This window comes from Salvelinus alpinus, chromosome 25 (genome assembly GCF_045679555.1).
Source record: "Salvelinus alpinus chromosome 25, SLU_Salpinus.1, whole genome shotgun sequence".
NCBI lineage: Eukaryota > Metazoa > Chordata > Actinopteri > Salmoniformes > Salmonidae > Salvelinus > Salvelinus alpinus.
In genome coordinates, this window is record NC_092110.1 from 25,514,078 (window position 1) to 25,528,704 (window position 14,627).

The window sequence follows — 14,627 nt, forward strand, 5'->3', positions numbered from 1 at the left end:
ATTATGAATGTATAGATGTAACGGAATTCGTCCTCCTCATCTGACGAGGAGTAAGAAATGTCGGACCAATGCGCCGCGTGGTACGTATCCATAATGTCTTTTAATGAGAATGAATAGACAAAATACAAAACTAACAAAGTGAAACAAAATGAAAACCGAAACAGTCCCGTAACGTGAAACACACAGACACGGAAGACAACCACCCACAAAACACAACAGAAAACAGGCTACCTAAATATGGTTCCCAATCAGAGACAATGACTAACACCTGCCTCTGATTGAGAACCATATCAGGCCAAACGAAAAACCCCACATAGAAACACAAAACATAGATAACCCACCCAACTCACACCCTGACCATACTAAAACAAGGAAAATACAAAAGAACTAAGGTCAGAACGTGACAATAGATGTGTAATAACTCCACAATAACACATTCGTTAACTTTTATCAATGTTCCCGAATAACAAAAAATTCATAATGAAGTAACATATATACACACACACACACACACATATTACCCTGCATCCCCTTCACAATGAATTGGGGTTATACAAATTCTACAATCTGGAACAAGGTTATATATATATATATATATATATATAATACAATCCAGAAAACATGAACAGCAGATATGTGACTATTTCTTTCACTTTTCACCTTTAAGATGTAACTGCAATTTAATCTGTCAGTCATATTTGCCATGTCCAATGCAACCAGCATACATAAAACAAGGTAGAAAAATGGTCGCTATGATGACATTTATGAACATGTTTATTAACAAAGTCATGAATCCACAGTGCAGAACCTGTGACGTTGAGTCAATACTGTGGGAAAGAGGGGTCTATCTTCTGGGCCCAGGCCATCAGCCCTCCACAGATGTCTTTAACAGTGACAAAGTCCACTTCAGAGCCTGACATCTTCTCCAAGACCTGAACTGCCTTCTGGGAGTCATTACCCAGCTTACAGATCACATATACTGCAGTATGGAAACACAAACAGATCAAATTGATGAGTAGCTTCAATTTCCTGGCATCTCACAAGATTACCACGTCTGGTTGACTACGTGAGACTAGGTGAGTTGAATATATAAAATGGGCAAGAAATATTCCTTGTATGATGCTCAGCTAGAAGCAGAGTTATGGGATGGTATTCTAATTCACTATTGGATGTGTTATGGACATATGACTTGTAAACTCAGGTCCCTTCTTTCACTCTTGAAACCTGAATCGATTTGAAACTTTCAAGGGTGTCAGGTGTACTAGTTCAACTAAAGGTCTGTGTTGACTGTTTACACAGTCAATCCCAGAATTACCAATTAAAATAGATAATAACAAAATATACACAGGCTTGCTTGAAATACACTGCAGAAAAAAAGACCATGATGACTATTCAATAAAAAGAGGCCAGCTGTTCACGATGACGGTATATTTTTGTGTTGGAAAAATAATTACCTAGCAACTCCACCTCCCATCATTGGCTGTCCAAAATAGGTGAATACTCTCACAGGACAAGTCTACACAGACTTAATTAGCACTCAACTTACCCCTCTTTTGTTCAGTGAATATGGGGCTGCTCCATACACCTAGCTAGCTACTGAAGAGCCACTGTGTGTTGTGACCTGTGTAGCTAGATGAAGACTTATTGTCAGTCATATTACCTGGGACCTGGGATTCATTCGACATCTGCTCTTTCACTCTGCCAATTCTCTCCTTCAGCACTCGGATATGTTCACTTTTCCTGTCCTCTAAACTGGATAGAGGAATGTCTAGCAATGATATAAGGAAATTAAACATTTTACCATTGAATTGAGTACAATTAATTAACGCAGCTCAGAACACTTATGAAAGCACAGGGATGACTGACGTCATTAATAGCAGTATTTATATCCTCCTCACTAACTCCATATCTTGAAAATGGTAACTATATAGCTAGTGGAGTACAATGACAGGAGGGCATTCAGCCAGCATAAGGATACTGAGGGAGGTGGGCAGGTGACATATATCCACCTCCACTAGAGGGCGAACATCCAGCAGGAGATGAGCAGCTGTGTTGTCCACTATAGATTTATACTCCTGGCAATAGAAAAGAGAAATTACAATGGTTGTCAGTGGTCACCTATAACACTCACTTTGTTAGACAGTGTAGTGTTTAAAAGGTCTGCCACATCTGAATTAAAGTTGCTGGTATTTTGTGAGATGACACAAAGATATGCATGGCACAACTGTCTGCCTTCTTTGAGTGGAGTAGGGTGGAGTAAGTTTAACTTTGTCACATTATTTCAATTATAGGAAATAAAACTGTTTCCGACTCCATGCCTTAAATAATCTCTATTTTAGGCCTAATCAATCATGATCTTCATCTTAATGGTTCAATTCTTTTGAAAACTGTAATTTAGCAGAACCCCAAACAACTCCTAAACCACCACCATTTCTGTCAGTGCCAACAAACAAATACATTGTTATTTTCCGTAGAAAAACGTACATTCGAGTTTTAGTCATTTCCCATTTAGGGTTGGGTCAGCTTTTAGATTTAATCTGGGTTTATGAATGCACACGAATCACAGAAAATCAAGTGTAATCATAATTATAAAACAGAAAGTAATCAACTATACTCTACCTGCACTGTTACCCTCTGGTCTTTGGAGAGAAGGTTTAGTCTTCGACACTGAAAGAAAACCCAGAAAATATTAGGTAAATATTCAAAGCAAACATTGAAACTAAAATGGTCCTATAATTGATGGAAAATATTTTTTTTAGTTGAGCTAAGTACAGAAAACTCCTTTTGACATACAGTGCATATCTCTGCTATGTATCTAAATGATGGATAATTAACACATTTTCCTGGCACAACATTCCATGTGCTACGTGTAGTTCTAAGCCGTCAAAGGTGTAGTGATGACACTCACTCTGGTCATTTTAGATTGGGACATACCACCTCCTCTTACTTTAAAATGGTAACTTAACCCCTTGAACTGTATTAAATTGCAACTCAATATGCAAGATGTTTGCCCACTTGGCTCTCTTCTCAGTGACCCCTGACCTTATCTGTGGCAGCAGACCCACAGAACTTCTCATAGTCCACAAGGTGTGTGACAGTGGGGTTCTCTCCACACACAGCACAGCTGGCCTGCTTGGACCGCAGCCTGATGGACCGGAACTTGGCATCCTGGGCGTCAAACATCAACAGCTGTTGGCCACAGGAAGCTGTCACACTCGGTCAAGGAAAAGGCTCCTGTCTGACTTGACAAACATCACAATGTTCTTTGTATATTCAGAAACAAACCTCAAAGGTCCTGAAATTTGACAGAATTTCCTCTTTTAGTCACGTGTTATCAGATGGGCATGGTCATGAAGAAAAACACCCCTTCCTTCCCATGCTACACTGACTCATTCAGGCTTTAGTTCATCTAGTCAGCACCATGACTACACAGAAAGTGTTGTTTCATTGTACAGTAGCTAAGCAGTGGGGCAGTGGAGTGAGTCAGGGAGCTTTCACTGGGAAGGATACAGCCCTGTCCTGAGGCGATCTTCAGGACCTCCAACGCTTGGAAGCATCCCATGATCCCTGGCACTGAGGAAAAAAAAGAGTGAAACATCAACAATCAATTCCTCTCTCTACCTAACAGTGAAGACACAAATTAGAAGAGGACTCACCTACTCCTAAGATCCCTCCGTCAGAACAGTTGGTCACCATCTCTGGGGGTGGAGGCTTTGGGTACAGGCACCTGTAGCAGGGGCCTCCACGGTAGTTATACACTGTCAGCTAGACACAGACAAGAGGGGTTACTTTGCACAAAGGAGAACCAATAAACATATTCCATTTACTAGTCAGTCATTTGTCAGACATTGATGTAAATCCAGTTAGCATGTGGGGACTTAAATATAGAGACTAAAATGTAACTACATCTTTACCTGGCCCTCCATTCTCAGGGCACTGGCAGATACTAGGGGCTTGCCACTGAGGACACAGGCATCATTCACCAGATACCGGGTGGGAACGTTGTCCGAACAGTCAGCCACAATGTCGTACATGAGGTGGATAATGTCAAGGAGTAAAAATGCAGTGATTTTCTTCCCTCAAAAAGTCAGTGTTATGGTAAATGTTTGACTCTTGGGTTTGATGACATGGAAATCCTTTATGACAAACAGTAAAACCTCTTCTTTACCCCCTGGAAGATAATAGAAGGCACAAGGCTGAGAGGGTGGATACTGTTGGATGAGCTGCAAGGCATTTCCTGGAGACAGCTGGAGGTGGTAGGGAATACATTCTACTGTGGAGTTCAGCCTGTAGACACATAAAAAGGACAGACAAGGCCATTCACATTCAACCCCTCATACTTATTTTGGAGAGCAAGAATTACTGCACAAAATATAGGCTCGCTAATTCTCTTTTTCTCTGAATGCCAAAACCTTAAAGACACCCTCCAGTGATTTGTTTTACTTTTCCTGTTGAAAAAAGGATTTCCCACGTATGAATACCCCCACTTCTGCCATGTCATGAGACATCTGGATCACTTATTGAGATGTGCCTTTTAAGTAAATCAGGTGTTAAATGAGGTGAAAACGAGACGGGAGCAGGACTTTAACATTCAATTGCAATGCCATTAATGTACTGTATGTACACTAACAAATAAGAGTGGTGACTATATCTATACAGTTATCTGAAAGCAAGCTATTGCTGTTTGAGTAAATGGCACCACCAAGTGGCTATAGCTATGCTGTGGAAGTTCATCACAGTACTGCAGCATCAGTGAGTGAAAGACCAGAATAAGTGCTTTCGAAAATAAATAAACAGAGAAAGATAGTTCAGTATTCTTGGACAGTCAAAACAACAGTGTAATACAACCTGTGACAATGTAGTGAGATGGCAGTGAATGCACCAACTTATGGTAGGCCTACATGCCAGTGACTGGCATGATTACAGTCCATATATCAGCCTGTGCAGGCCCCAGTAGCCTCCTGTACCTTCTGACAGCATGGGCAGCAGACTGGGCCTTGGCCTGGCCCTGGCTGTCTTCTCCATGGAGCACCTGTCTGTGCAGGTTACTCAGTTCCACCTCGTCATAGTCCAGAAGACCCACACGCCCTGGGGTTATAGAGGGATGGACACGTTATAACAGTGTACACACACATAAGTATTGCATATCCCTAAAGGTTCACAGGTCTATTACATGTAGTAGGCCTACCTAATACTTTGTGAAGTTATGCCATCCTCAAATGCTTTGTTGATTTGTATTGATTCAAGGGACTGGTTCATCTATTTGGATGTACAGCATATGAATCATTGACCATTACTGAGGGTATAACTTACTGAAATTCTCTTTCCCCACATTTTTACCTACCGATTCCTGCTGCAGCTAGATACTGTGCCAGGGGACAGCCTAGTCCTCCACACCCCACAACCAGCACTGATGTCTGGGAGAGGTTTAGCTGACCTGCAGAGATCAAATGATGGGTTCAATAGTGTTTAACTCAATCAGAGATTGGGTGAAAGCTGCCATTATTACCTTGTACACCAAACTCTGGCAGTATAAGCTGTCTGCTGTAGCGCATGATGTCTTCATTGGACAGGGCTGCCTTGAGTTTCAGAGGTGGAAGTGTTGTCACTTTCTCCTGCAGCTGCAGATCTATCAAACGGTTCTGATTTCAGTGGAGAAATGGTGGTGGTTCAGAATACGTTAAAGTTGTTATTATTTTAGACAATAACCAAATATAACATGTCAAGGGATATAAAGTCAATTGATTTGTAGGCTAGTTAGCCTCGCGAATCTATCCATCCAAATCTCCTCTTGTTGACTCAAAACTAAAGAGGTCTTCCTCACTGCTCAAACCAAAGCATCGTTGCTCAAACTCTGAATCATATAGCTACATTATAACGTGCGCTGCTGCTAAACAGCCACTGCAAGCACGAGGCTACAGCTACCTCTTGATATTCAATGTAAAGGCTAAAAAGAATCATAGGCCTACCTTTTCTAATGCCAGTTTATTCTTCAATGCAACTATCTCTTTTTCTTTCTCCTTAAGCCGTGCCTTCAAGCAGGAAACCTCTTCCGTCATTGTTACAATACGATAGAAAACACGTGCGATATAGAAAACTGTCACAACGTTGCTGGCTGTTACAGTTTCGGTGATGTTTGTGGGGATTTGTAGCACTCGGTACTTCCTGGTCTACAGAAGAGGCCCACGTGACCACGTGCCAATTGGAGGTGCGTTCCAGCGCCAGGTTGAATCTAGCGGGTTGATCAAGGCACTACATGCGCTGCTGTCACTGCGCAGTTTCGTTCCCACAGTTTGATTACTTTACTAGTAGGTCTATAAGCCGCTAAGGTAATTTAAAAATGGGAAATGTAAGTTTTGAATTCACTTTGAAAGGCTATACTTACATTTTTACTGACATTAGTTTACTTTTATTACATGATTGCCATACCTAAAATGCAGATACATTTAGAGATGCAAGCTTTGTTCAAATGTTATAATCAGTAAAATCATAAATTGAATTGAAGCCTTCATTAAAAAAATCTAACATTAAACCAAAGGGAACATTTTACAAACCAATAATTCATAAATAGACCATCTGCTCTCTCTGGCCCCTTGGGATAAATAAAAAGAGTGACGCACTGTAGATTACACGGAGGAGAGCCTCGGGAATGTTCAGTGAGAGAAACCGCGGCGATGGTTGAACGTCGCCCCAGTCCGTGTATGCATTTGTTTTATGTAGTAGGAATTTGTGCAACATTTGTCGATAATATCAATGGACAGAAGGCACACATCCCATGGACACAAGAGAAGGCAGGCTATAAAAACACTACATTATATTGTTCAATGATTATGTGAGCATGTTCTTGTTGCTTTTTTTTTTTTTTTAAGTTACCAGTTTTAATTTTCTAGATTACCGTTTTCTATTGCATGTGTGATTGTTATAGCTTAAATTAATTAAAAAATTTATTTTTCTATTGTAACAAGATTGCTGGGCTGCCTGGGCAAAATTCCCAAGGGGAAAAATGCAATGAATAGATAGATGGGCAATGAGATAAACACACAGGCAGTATCTAGAATATTTTACACATATTGACATTTCATATTTATAATTCATAATATTGCAAGCCATTTATTTTCAAAGTGGGTTTGTAGCCTAGCTACGTAAAATAGTATAATCCTAGCAAAGTAACAATAAAGCACAGTCTGTTTTTACAACTCTAATCTCAAATGGTATTTTATTAGCTGTTTACTTGCAATAAACTCTTAGAAAAAAGGGTTCCTAAAGGGTTTTTCGGCTGTCCCCATAGGATAACCCTTTTAGGTTCCAGGTAGAGGCCTTTTGCGTTTCAGGTAGAAGCCTTTTGGGTTCCATGTAGAACCCTCTGTGGCAGGTTTCGTCATGGAACCCAAAGGGGTTCTACCTGGAACCAAAAAGGTAATTCAAAGGGTTCTCCTATGGAGACAGCCGAATAACCATTTTAGGTTCTAGATAGCACCTTATTTTGTGTAATTCCTTTGTGATGCAAGGCGCTTGGCCATGCAGGTCCCATGTTGTTCATCCTCTCTTCTCTTTGTCTCATTGCTATGGCAGCACAGTCATCATCATTGATCCACCAATTGCAGATCTTGATATTTATAGATCTTAAGTCGAACCCCTTTTACCACAGGAGGCTGCTGAGGGGAGGATGGCTCATAATAATGTCTGGAACGGAGCAAATGGAATAGCATCGAACACATAGAATCAATTCCCCTGCAGCCATTACCATGAGCCCGTCTTCCCCAATTAAGGGGCCACCAACCTCATGTGTGACCCATGGTGTGAGCCCATTCACTGCAGCGTATATCTAGGAAATAGATATTCTAATACAAGATCCCCACAGTATTGGTTTTAAGTCTCTGTGATCATAACCAGTTTACTACTCTATTGCGTTGGTTAATAGCCCATGTGTTACTATGTTATTAGCCCACTGTGTTATTACCTTCTGTAAAGGGCAGCAGGTAGCCTAGCGGTTAAGAGGTTGGGACAGTAACCGAAATGTTGCTGGTTCGAATCCCTGAGCTGACTAGGTGAAAAATATGTTGATGTGCTCTTGAGCAAGGCACTTAACCCTAATTGCTCCCGTAAGTCGCTCTGGATAATAGTGTCTGCTAAATGACTAACATGTAAATGTAATGGAGGCTGCTGAATGGAGAGAGAAGAAAAACAATGCTCTGTTCATATTGATGTTGACCTTTCAGTCCCAGAGAATCCACACGAGAATCATAATCATCTCCTCAGCCAGATCACCACATGCCAATTATACCCTGAAACAATAGAGAGCTACTGATCTTCAGAGCACAGTGTAGGCTACAGGGGAAGGGTGCTGTTATTATCTCATTCACCATCTTTTTTATCACTGTGCTGGCACTCAGTCCCGGTTACCAGGACAACAGATGATCACTGCACAAGAGGCAGGTGAACTTAGAAACCAAAGGAAAACGATCTGGGTCAGTGGAATACGATCAATACCCTATTTAATGTCCATGTGTGTCTTTCCAGAATGATATTTAAGCTGAGTTTGTTATAGACAGATTCAGGACCTGTTTGTTTTCTCCCTTATTATCTCCTATATTACATTGAAGTAATTTACAGTAGTGAGTGTATACCTTCTCTTTCATACTGGTCCCCGTGGGAATCAAACTCATAACCCTGGCTTTGCAAGCGCCATGCTCTATCAACTGAGCCATACAGGACCAACTATAGTCTTTGATTTGATGATTGGGTAACCCTGTCGGATGATGTGTAGCTTGTCTTGATGCACATCAGCCAGACAGAATATACAGATGATCATATAGCAAGGTGTTGTAAACAACAGACATCAAAGTAACACATTGTAGCAATTCATAATGGCAAATGAACCGAGAGTTTGGAATCCTACACTACATCATGTACTGATAGATATCCCACAAAGCTACAGTATTAAGAGACCGTGATGATCTATGCATCATGTGTATTTCCTGCCTGTTCCTCAATTTGAATGTATCACTAGAGGAGATTTCCCTTTTCTACTTTGAAGGTCTGCACGTTGCAACTGTAGCACAATGTTCTTTCACAGTTTCTAAACTGTATATTTCCTTCTACACACTGTAGATATTGGAACAAGATGGTAATGATTAGCAATGGTATTAGTTTCCCTGTATGACTAACATGTTCCACTGGATATCATAAGGTGAATGCACCAATTTGTAAGTCGCTCTGGATAAGAGCGTCTGCTAAATGACTTAAATGTAATGTGTAAATGTATGGATGTCTTTATTGATAGCTTTGTGAAAGGTTGAAGCCTAGCGGTTAAGAGCGTTGGGCCAGTAACCGAAAGGTTGCTGGTTTAATTGCTCCTGTAAGTCGCTCTGGATAAGAGCGTCTACTAAAACGTCAAATATTTAAACTAATCTACCTCCTTGGTTGAATTAACTGCGATTAATGAGGAGCTTTATTGCATTTGTGATGCCTTTTTTCAATGACAGAGTCTCTGCCAGGGCTTCTCTCAACTATAACAGCTGGTAAGGAAACCCACAGGCTGATCCTCATGGATATCAGAAAAGCAGCCATAATTCTGATTCTCTTGTCTTATCTTGTCCCTCTCGTCTCCTCTCGTCTTTTCTGCCTAGATTGGCCACAAGCCCAGCACCCTCAGCTCCAGTGACATCACCAGGGTCTTGTCACACACAGACTTGAACCTCAGGCCTCTGCAAGTGTCACGGTACCCCAACTCTGCAGGTAGCCTGGCAGTGCATGAGGTCGGTATCCCCATGGCATGAACAATCGGCTGTGTGTGGTCTACTTATAACATCATAGAGATGATTAGACTAGTCAATCAATGTAGGAGAGGGGTTTTAGTCCGTTTTTATCAGTCAGTTACCAGGATGACGTCTGATAAGTGTTTCCCAATGCTTTGTCTATTTAATTGTGCAACGTGTGTCTCCCAATAGCACATCAAGAGCACTCTGGGTTCTCTGAGGGCAGGCTGGGATGTTAAGGAGGACACGTTTGAGTCACACACCCCTTACGGTCCCGTAACTTTCAACAACATCATTGCTACCCTCAACCCCTCCGTCAAGCGCCGTCTGGTGCTGGCGTGCCACTATGACTCCAAGTACTACCCTCCCCAGTGGCATGGGCGTGAGTTCCTGGGTGCCACGGACTCAGCTGTGCCCTGTGCCATGATGCTGGAGCTTGTACAGGCTCTGGACCACGAGCTAAAGACTCTAAAGGTGGGGAAAGGTTGAGAATTTTCTCATATGTCCACTTTAGTCTGTAGAATCATTTATATAATGTAGAATAGTTTTCTGAGCAATATTAAATCAGAAAAGTTTGTAAAACCCACTCAAAGTTTTTACGCAGCTGTAGCCAAGATCAACAAAGAATTGCAGGATGTTGAGAAAAGAGAAGAGATGGAATTCACTTAGCAGTCAGTCACAGAGCCCCCTCACATTGCTGTCTCTGCTGCCCTTCTCCATGGGTCAGCTGACCTCAGTCTGAGGGGATGGGTCCCGAGTAACAGGGACTGCCATATGGCCTGGCCAGGGTACATGTTTATCTGACTGTGCAGATAGTGCCTAAGGCCACCATGAATACTGATTTCTTCATATAGCAGTGTTTTGTTTAAACCAATAGGTGGCAGCAAAGTTAAAAGTTCACACCAGTAGTTCCCAAAGTACTGTGTGTAATACATATTTTTCACCCCCCCTTCTTTTTCTCTCCGTTTCACTCTCTCTCTCACTCTCTCGCTCTCATTCTCTCTCAGGAATCCAATCCCAACCTGTCTCTCCAGCTATTGTTCTTTGATGGTGAGGAGGCTCTGTTCCAGTGGACCGCTACAGACTCCCTGTACGGCTCCCATCAGCTCAGGAGATGGAGAACACAGCACACCCACCTGGAGCCACAGACACCAACGAGCTGCATTGTATGTCAGGCATTACAGGCACATATTTATACACCCAAGCACAAATTCAGCCAATTCAGCCAATTCAGTGCTTATCAGGACCTAAGATTCACCTTGTTGCAGTGCAGCAGGGACGGGCTATCTTAAAATCTATCTTAAGACTCATATGTTTGATTTATAAACATATCTTACAGCCTTGACAAGCAACCATTAAGGAGGTGTGAGTCGTGGGATATATTTGAACCTTCATCATGTCATCTACAATAACAATATCTCAAATAAATGTAAGATGTGTTATTCTGTATCCGAGCTATATCCAAGCTATGGAGATATAGTACTACTTTTGTTTAAACAAATATACCTTTTCTATCAGGGAAGAGAGATAAAGGAGACTATCTCTGAGAGGCTCATAGTCCTGCAGTGAGGTATGTGTGTGTTTTAGAGAGGAGCCATGCATTGGGCATGGTGCTAATGTAACACACGGAAGAACACATGTCATCCTTAACCTCAAAGCTTCCAGGCAGTGGGCTTTTAGGGAGTTATCTCCAGGCTGTGGAGAGTTACTTTCCCATGAGACTTGGCTGGTGGACCCTATCACACACTGACCTAAGGGGATCCTATTTCTTCCTCTTCTCCTCTTCCCTCTCCTCCATGACCTGTTTGTGCTCTTAGACCTGATTGGAGGCCCTTGCCCTCGCTTTGGCAACCAGTTCCCCAACACTGCCCGGTTGGTCACCAGAATGCAGAACATTGGTGAGAGCTCACAAACTCTGATCTCTGTCATTCTATCAGTGTCTGTCTGTCTTGAATGTTCCCTCTCTTTTCAGAGCGTCGTTTGCATCACATTGGCCAGCTGAAGGACCATCCAAATGACATTACTTCTGGCCTGGTATGCCTGTGGGTCCGGTGCAGGATGACCACATGCCATTCCTCAACAGAGGTAAACTATCACACAACACACTGGGTCTGACACCGGCTTGGATGTGTTCTGTAGGGTACAAATGAACTTTGTATTGTGGTTTCATCTCAGGTGTGCACATCCTTTATCTCATCCCCACCCCCTTCCCCTCTGTGTGGCACACATTTGATGACAACGAGCAGAACCTGGACCGCTCCACCATCGAGAACCTCAACAAGATCCTGCAGGTGTTTGTGCTGGAGTACCTCAATATAAAGCCTCAATCCCTGAACCCCCAAAGCGCCCCCTAAATGTCAGGGCTTGTCTGGTTCTAGTGGGACCACAGCTCTCTCTACACACATCAAGTATGACAGGGTTTAGGATGTGTCTTGTTTTGGAAACATGAAGCTGTGTAAAGGTAAACATTCTTGATGTTGTTTAGTAATGTCTACATTTCGATAAACATTTGCAATCCTCCTAAAATCCCAAAACGATGAAAATACCAAGCCCAGTGAAGTGGGATCCTGTGGAAAGCAGGGCAGCTATCATAAGATCCCTATCCACGGAGCTCTCCTCGCTCTCACACCCTCCTTTCAGCACCCTGTCTTCACAGCCAGGGCCAACACACACACACACACACACACACACAAAGCCCTATCGATGCTCTGTCCCTAGCCTCCAGACTACCACACAGGATCTTCTGTGTGTCTGCTTCCACAGGTCTCTCTTTATGTCCCCACATCCCCTTCTCTTTCTGAGGAGCTATGCCTGTGCCCCACTAGCCAAAAGGAAGAAAAGATAGACATGCAGATAGACTAACAAGATAAATATTGGGGCTCCCAAGTGGCTCAGCGGTCTAAGGCACTACATCTCAGCACTAGAGGTGTCACTACAGACCCTGGGTCAATCCCGGGCTGTATCACAACCGGCCGTGATCGGTAGTCCCATAGGGCGGCACACAATTGGCCAAGCGTCGTCCGGGTTAGGGGAGGGTTTGAATTGGGTAGGCCGTCATTGTAAAATAAGAATTTGTTCTTAACTGATTGCCTGGTTAAATATACAGTCGAAGTCAGAAGTTTACATACATGTAACGGCGTTCCTCCTCCTCTTCTTACGAAGAGGAGGAGCAGGGATCGAACCAAAATGCAGCTTTGCGATTTGACATGATATTTATTAAACAAAACAGAAAATACGACGAACACTTGAATAATTACAAAACAACAAACGACGTAGACAAACCTGAACGTAAGGACTTACATGTAACGCAGAACGAACAGGAAAATGACTACACAAAATGACGAACGAACGAAACAGTCCCGTATGGTGCAACATAGACACAGACACAGGAGACAACCACCCACGACAAACAATGTGAAACCACCTACCTTAATATGGTTCTCAATCAGAGGAGATGAAAACCACCTGCCTCTAATTGAGAACCATATCAGGTACCCATTAACCAACATAGAAACAGAAAACATAGACTGCCCACCCAAACTCACGTCCTGACCAGCTAACACATAAAAACTAACAGAAAACAGGTCAGGAACGTTTTTTTTTATTTTTTTTATTTCACCTTTATTTAACCAGGTAGGCTAGTTGAGAACAAGTTCTCATTTGCAACTGCGACCTGGCCAAGATAAAGCATAGCAGTGTGAACAGACAACACAGAGTTACACATGGAGTAAACAATAAACAAGTCAATAACATGGTAGAAAAAAAAAGAGAATCTATATACAATGTGTGCAAAAGGCATGAGGTAGGCAATAAATCGAATAATTATAATTTAGCAGATTAACACTGGAGTGATAAATCATCAGATGATCATGTGCAAGAAGAGATACTGGTGTGCAAAAGAGCAGAAAAGTAAATAAATAAAAGCAGTATGGGGGGTGAGGTAGGTAAATTGGGTGGGTAGTTTACAGATGGACTATGTACAGCTGCAGCGATCGGTTAGCTGCTCGGATAGCAGATTTTTAAAGTTGTTGAGGGAGATAAAAGTCTCCAACTTCAGAGATTTTTGCAATTCGTTCCAGTCGCAGGCAGCAGAGAACTGGAAGGAAAGGCGTCCAAATGAGGTTTTGGCTTTAGGGATGATCAGTGAGATACACCTGCTGGAGCGCGTGTTGCGGGTGGGTGTAGCCATCGTGACCAGTGAACTGAGATAAGGCGGCACTTTACCTAGCATAGCCTTGTAGATGACCTGGAGCCAGTGGGTCTGACGACGAACATGTAGCGAGGGCCAGCCGACTAGGGCATACAGGTCGCAGTGGTGGGTCGTATAAGGTGCTTTAGTAACAAAACGAATGGCACTGTGATAAACTGCATCCAGTTTGCTGAGTAGAGTATTGGAAGCTATTTTGTAGATGACATCGCCGAAGTCGAGGATCGGTAGGATAGTCAGTTTTACTAGGGTAAGTTTGGCGGCGTGAGTGAAGGAGGCTTTGTTGCGGAATAGAAAGCCGATTCTTGATTTGATTTTGGATTGGAGATGTTTGATATGAGTCTGGAAGGAGAGTTTGCAGTCTAGCCAGACACCTAGGTACTTATAGATGTCCACATAATCTAGGTCGGAACCGTCCAGGGTGGTGATGCTAGTCGGGCGTGCGGGTGCAGGCAGCGAACGGTTGAAAAGCATGCATTTGGTTTTACTAGCGTTTAAGAGCAGTTGGAGGCCACGGAAGGAGTGTTGTATGGCATTGAAGCTCGTTTGGAGGTTAGATAGCACAGTGTCCAAGGAAGGGCCGGAAGTATATAGAATGGTGTCGTCTGCGTAGAGGTGGATCAGGGAATCGCCCGCAGCAAGAGCAACATCATTGATGTATA

The 14,627-nt window shown here is 42.6% G+C and overlaps 1 protein-coding gene and 1 pseudogene across 1 annotated transcript; one reads left to right on the forward strand and one right to left on the reverse strand.

The window, feature by feature from the left end:
• Nucleotides 1-81: 81 nt before the first annotated feature.
• mocs3 (molybdenum cofactor synthesis 3) lies at nt 82-6,191 on the reverse strand. The gene is made up of 13 exons (XM_071366334.1): nt 5,970-6,191; nt 5,510-5,642; nt 5,345-5,437; nt 4,968-5,088; nt 4,210-4,287; nt 3,915-4,029; nt 3,657-3,765; nt 3,511-3,573; nt 3,043-3,206; nt 2,620-2,667; nt 1,979-2,075; nt 1,661-1,768; nt 82-979 (listed from the first exon to the last, which is right to left on the reverse strand). Exons 1-13 carry the CDS (start codon nt 6,057-6,059, stop codon nt 822-824), a joined length of 1,377 nt encoding a protein of 458 aa, XP_071222435.1. The 5' UTR covers nt 6,060-6,191; the 3' UTR covers nt 82-821.
• A 1,189-nt stretch (nt 6,192-7,380) lies between these two features.
• Nucleotides 7,381-13,369, forward strand: LOC139553090 (glutaminyl-peptide cyclotransferase-like; annotated as a pseudogene).
• The last annotated feature ends 1,258 nt before the right edge of the window (nt 13,370-14,627 follow it).